The sequence below is a fragment of the Lynx canadensis genome, chromosome A1 (assembly GCF_007474595.2).
Source record: "Lynx canadensis isolate LIC74 chromosome A1, mLynCan4.pri.v2, whole genome shotgun sequence".
Classification (NCBI taxonomy): Eukaryota; Metazoa; Chordata; class Mammalia; order Carnivora; family Felidae; genus Lynx; species Lynx canadensis.
Window position 1 is genome coordinate 139898249 of NC_044303.2, and position 6000 is coordinate 139904248.

The 6000-nt window shown below is 41.6% G+C and overlaps 1 protein-coding gene across 1 annotated transcript in view; it reads right to left on the reverse strand.

Moving 5' to 3' along the window:
* The window catches only part of ANKRD31 (ankyrin repeat domain 31), a 144451-nt gene extending 140064 nt beyond the window's left edge, over positions 1-4387 (reverse strand). The window contains exon 1 of the mRNA XM_032593356.1: positions 4126-4387. Coding sequence (XP_032449247.1) covers positions 4126-4229 — 104 coding nt within the window. The 5' untranslated portion in view covers positions 4230-4387. The remainder of the gene's footprint in view (positions 1-4125) is intronic.
* Positions 4388-6000: the final 1613 nt, after the last annotated feature.

Consider the following 6000-nt stretch of genomic DNA (forward strand, 5'->3'; position numbering starts at 1 on the left):
CTCCCTTTCCCAAGTATATCCTTTGTAACAAGTATTTTCCATCTACACAATTCACGTGAAGACAGTGTTGGTCTGTCTTGAGGGACAAAATTAACACTTATCTTCCAGGGTAATTATGTTGAATTAGCTTTTCACTGTATGCAATTACAGTGTTCAGAAGATATGTGACCTGAACACATATACAAATACATGTAGCAATGAACTATCTAAGGTGGTTCTATAAATGTACTCAACAGGATTAATTTGAGATATATCCCTTCATGTTATAGAGCAGTTAACCTTACAGAGGCTGTAAAAGAATACAAGGGTTGATAAAAAGTTCCCAGGGCACATATAAGAAAAATGAATCCTGCCTCTTAGAAAACAAATCACAAGCCAACAAAATCTTATTAGTCAGCAACTTGAATTTTCACATAAGATTAGTAGCAACACCTATCAAGTCACAAAAAGGAATGGATGCATTTTCAGACATGGTTTCCAGAGGGAAGGCTAGGACTAAATCCAGGCTCTCAGAGAGTGCTTTTTTAGACAGTGAACACAACTATACGTATTGCCTCCTGGGGATCTTTACTAGGAGCTGTATCCCTCATTCCAGTTAAAGTTGGGAACTTGTGCATGAAAAATAGCCAAAACAAAACATATACAAGCAAAGAAGATGAAGAAAAACAAAATACAATGGTCCAGCAATTCAGCTTCAGCAATGCTTAAACTTTGACCATATTGCCATGTCAATAAAAACACCAATTTTTAACCTTGAGCTGTGAGGTCTGAAAAAATGATGTCTGTATGGTACTGCGGAGAAGCATTTTAAGTGACTTAGAGGGGAAGAAAATGATTGGCCAGACAAGATAGAGTAAACCATCTACAGCCTATTTCTCCATTCATTACAAATAAAAACTCTGGTAGAGTATTTCTTAAAAGCTACCTGAGTAATATGAAAAGTAAACAATAGCAGGCATATTGGGGCTGAAGTCAAAATCTAAACAACCTTGTAATGGATGAGTTTCAGAGTTTGTTTCATTTTGTTGGTCCTTTATTTGTCTCCAGCTTTGATCCAAAGTCTAATCCTGAAGCTGCACGGTGGGCTCAGACAGCAAAAACTCCAGAAGAAACCCCCTATCTCTAACCAGAAGACTAGGGAAAGGGATCTGTGAATGCGAGAAGGTGGGGGGAATCCCTGGGTTGTATTTGTTTTCTTTGGCCTCAGAGATATAGTGTTACCAAACATGGCATCTTAGGCACTTAAAACCCAAGAGAAAGCCTGTCTCTCTTGCTAGAGGAAGCAAACACTAAGGAGTATGGAGAGCATCTCCTTTATTTTCTTCTCTTAACACTCCACCATGAAGGTTGCCTTAGTTTCAAGGACTGCCCTAAAGCAAGAAGGCTAACACTGACAGAAATCTGGCTTTCTGGTCATAGGAACCAGCATGTGTGCATGGGGAAGGAAGGGTGCATGAGACTCCTGTAGGGAAAAAAAAACAAACAAAAGGGGAATCACCTAATTCTGTATACGATTCAACATAAATCCTAGGCTCAACCTTGAGCTGTCCACATAGAAAGCAGATTCAAAGAAGCATAACAAAGATTTAGAGAACTCAACTACAATATTAACTACTGCCCAAGTTCCAGATTAACCCCTGAGTGGTACATGAGTCAGAGTCAAATAGCATAGTAAAGACTCTGAAAATTGGACTGAGGTAACCACCACCCAAGGAAGGCAAAATAGAATGTGCAGTCAGAACCTAATGAGGCTGATTACCTGTCAAAACAAAAATCAACACCCTTAAGAGGGTTTTAACAGGACCAAGAATACAGAACATAAGATTCAAAATACATAGGATATAATCACAATTACTCAACATACAAAGAACAGGAAATCTAATTCTTGAGAGAAAAGATAATTAACAGATGCCAACCGCACCCCCATGACCAAGATGTTGGAATGATATGACAAAGACTTTAAAGCAGCTATTCCAATCATTCTCTATGAGAAAAGGTAAACCCTCATCAAACAGATGAAAACATTGAAATTCTCAGCAGAGAAATAAAAACTATAAAAAGAATCCATTTTAGAAGAGAAAATGATAATATTTGAAGTTAAAAATGCACTGGATTGGCTCAACAACAGAATAGAGATGACCAAAGGAAGGAGTAAATAACTCTGAATATAGAGCAATAAAAATTATACAGTTTGAAGAACTGAGAGAAAAAAATGGAAAAAAAATTAATTCCGCTTCAGGAATCTGGGAACCAGTATCAAAAGGTCTAACATTCATGTAGACCATTAAAGTCCCAGAAGAAGAGGAGAAAGATACTGGTACAGAAAAAAATATACAAAGAAATCATGACAGAAAACTTCCCAAGTTTGGTAAAAGACATAAATTTATATATTCAACAATCTCAGTGAAAAATACCAAAAAAACCCATGCCTAGACACACTATAATAAAGCTAAGAACCAAAGACAGGGGGAAGAGGGCTGAAATCAGATAGATTAAAAAAACCCATGGTATTATACATATAGGAATAGTGATTTAAATGAGTGAAAGGACTTGACTAAGAAGGGCAGCACAAGAGAGGTGTTGTGTTTTGTTTTGTTTTGTTTTGTTTTGTTTTGTTTGGAGTGATGGAACTATTCTGGAACTTGATTGTGACGGTTGTTAACAGACTCCATGTATTAGCTGAAATGCACACCAAGAGCAAATATTGCTGTGTGTATAAATAAATGAGCCAAAAACTTGGGTATCATCCCTTACTTGCTGCTCTTCCCTCATCCTCCATATCAGATTAACCACCATCTCCTGCCAAATTACTTTCTCACAATTTCTTAAATTTGCCCTTTTCCTTCCATTCCCACTGTTTCTTCCTAGTTGAGTTCTCGTCATCCCAGCCTGTTACTACTTTAATGCCAAAGCTAACCCCTATACCCTTGCTTTGCAAAAGGCGATCTCTGCTCTAAGTGATACCAACTTTAACCCGCAAGCTTGCTAGAAATGCAGAATTTCAGATCCCACCCTAGAACTCCTGAATTGGAATCACACTTTAACAGGATTCTGGAGTGATTTTATAAGGGCATTAAAATTTGAAAAGCCCTCATGTAGGGCATCCTGGAGAGTGAAAATCTGATTATGCTGCCCCTCCACTTAACATCTCACAAAGGCGTTAAGGATATATGAGGCCTTACATCACCTCACTCTACCTTCCTCTCCAGGCTCATCCACTGCCCACTCCACCATTTAACACTTCACTTCAGTAAGACTTAACTATCTGTACATTTCAAAACATAACAATGTTATGTCCCACCGCTACACCTTTACCCAAGCAGTTCCCAGATTAGGATACCTAATTTCCCCAAATTAGGATACCTCTTCATGTGGCTAATTCCTAACCCACCTTCAAGCCTCTGTTCAGAAGTCAACCCTAGCAATCTCTGAGGACTCCCTGGGTTGAGGTGAGAGTCCCTCTGGTTTCCTAAACCAGCCAAAGCATGCTTCCATCCCTGGACTTCCCACATTTTATTGAAATTACCTGCTTATGAAAAAAAGCAGTTTATCTGTTTATGTGTCTTCCCTGGCCTGTCAGTTTCTCAAAGGCAGTGGCCTCACCTCTTCCATAGTTTTATATCTAGCATGGAGAACTAGTTATGTTCAAGAAGGTTTTGATGAACTGAACTACCATCTTTGATGCTTATAAGATTATTCGTTTCCAGTTTGGTAGTAACCAGTTCCCCCATCACACATTCTTTTCTTGAAAGAAATGATGTTAACCATCTCCTAGTTCAGAGCTTTGAGTTACTTAAAACAAACTGCATCTCAGAAGTTTAGACCCAACACTTTTTGCCTGTGCGAAAGGACTTAGACTCAGGCTAAAAAGGTATATTATATTATATATATCATATCATATTATATTATATCATATCAGCCATCTACCAGAAAGCTCATTTTGTCCTAAACTGGGCCGGGGGGGGGGGGGGGGCATGGTGCGGTTATTCACAAGTTCTTAGCTCAGGCCTGGCTGCCTCACAAGACTCGAATCCTGCCTGCAATGACACATTTAGGTGCCAATGATTTCTACCCAAATCTCCGAGGGCTACTCCACCGCCAGACCTGGAGCTAACAGGTGGTCACCTTCTCCAGGGTAGCTCCTCTTCTTCCAGGTCGCTCTCCGTCACCGACTCGTCTATCACCGTCTCATCACTGTCCCAGTCCGGGGCCTGGGAGCCTTCCTCCATCTTTGCCTCGCACCTGGAGCCTTTTTTATCCTCCTTCTCCACTCCCCGCTTCCCGAGAAAAGAAAGCGCACTCAGAGGGTCGGGGGAAATTGTGAGCAAAAAAGGAAATTCGAGGCTGGAGGCGGGAGGCGGGCCTGGAAAGAAAAGCTGAGCGCACCGAGGGGCAGCGACCGTCGTACGCTGCGAGGCCTTCCAGCTCGGCCGTCTGGCTGCACGCCGCCTACAGGGGGAGCCGCACGCCCCACGTCAGAGCCGCGTGCGGCCCCGCCCCCGACTCTGAGGGCCGGAAGTGGCTGGCAACGCGCGCGCCCGCGCTGGATTTCCCGGCCGCCTGGGGCGTGGCCTCCCACCGCATCCGCTTTCTGTGCTTTTTTTTTTTTCACCCATCTCGAGCTGGGCGGAGGGACTGCGGTTGCGGTCGTGGGGACCAGAAAGGCAGCTATGCCACAGTAAAGACCGAAGTCCAAGCCTGCCTAACGCCGTTGGCAGGAGCGAGACCTAGGTCACCTTACCCGCAATGCGCTTCATGCTTGTGAGACCCAGACCCGAAAAGAACTGTCAGCAGCTGCCCGGCCCGGCAGCCCCTGGGCTGTCAGTCTGACATTCTGAAGCCAGAATGTTACCTGAACTCGTAGAGTGTTTTTGCAGTCCACCAGGTGCTGCCTTTTTTCCTTAATCCCAGTGACACCCTCTCCCCAGGTGTCCTCAGATAGGCAAGACAAGCATGTTTATCATTAGCTTATAGATCATCAACTACACTAATCGACATATTTTGTTTGTATTTGTATTTTTTCCTCATTAACTCTTTAATTACCTTGAAATACAAGTTGTGTAGAAACAGTAGATATTTTTTTCTACATAAATTTTTAGAAAAGTGGTAGTCCTAGCAACTTTCAAAAATAGCCAATTACGATTTTTGATTGAAGTACTAGATTTTTATATATCTAATACATTGTATCAATATAACTTGAAACTTTTTAATTCAATCATTCAAAACAAAGCCAAGTGAACTCCATCTGCCAAGTGAGAGGTAGATTCAGGATGAGAGAGAACCCCTTCTGCCTAGCAAGTGTTTAGTATTCACTTTGAAATCTTCAGTGTCTAGCACGTATTCAGTCTTTAAAGGTTTGTTGAATAAATGGCTGAAACTAGGACTTTCTAACTCCCCAATTCACTGCTCTTTTCTCTACATGCAATGGCTTTCCCATTCTTATTATCTTACTATTCAGATCTTATTTAAACCACTACTATTTAGATCATATTAAAACACTTGGCTGCTGGTTGTCTTTTAAACTTACTTGATTATTCTTCATTTCCACTCTGTAAATTAGGTGGGACAGTAATAAATATGCATGAAACTATGCCTCTTTGTGTTTCTCACACCTCTCCACCTACATCCTCCATGTTTAAATCGGTCCTAAATTCCTATCCACTCTCCTGCTCACGTACTCCTTTGATCATCTAGCTCTGTTTCCACTTTTTAGGTTTTTTTTTTTTGTTTTGTTTTGTTTTTTAATTTTTTTTTTCAACGTTTATTTTATTTTTGGGACAGAGAGAGACAGAGCATGAATGGGGGAGGGGCAGAGAGAGAGGGAGACACAGAATCGGAAACAGGCTCCAGGCTCCGAGCCATCAGCCCAGAGCCTGACGCGGGGCTCGAACTCACAGACCGCGAGATCGTGACCTGGCTGAAGTCGGACGCTTAACCAACTGCGCCACCCAGGCGCCCCTAGGTTTTTTTTTTTTAAGTTTATTTATTTATTTTTGAGAG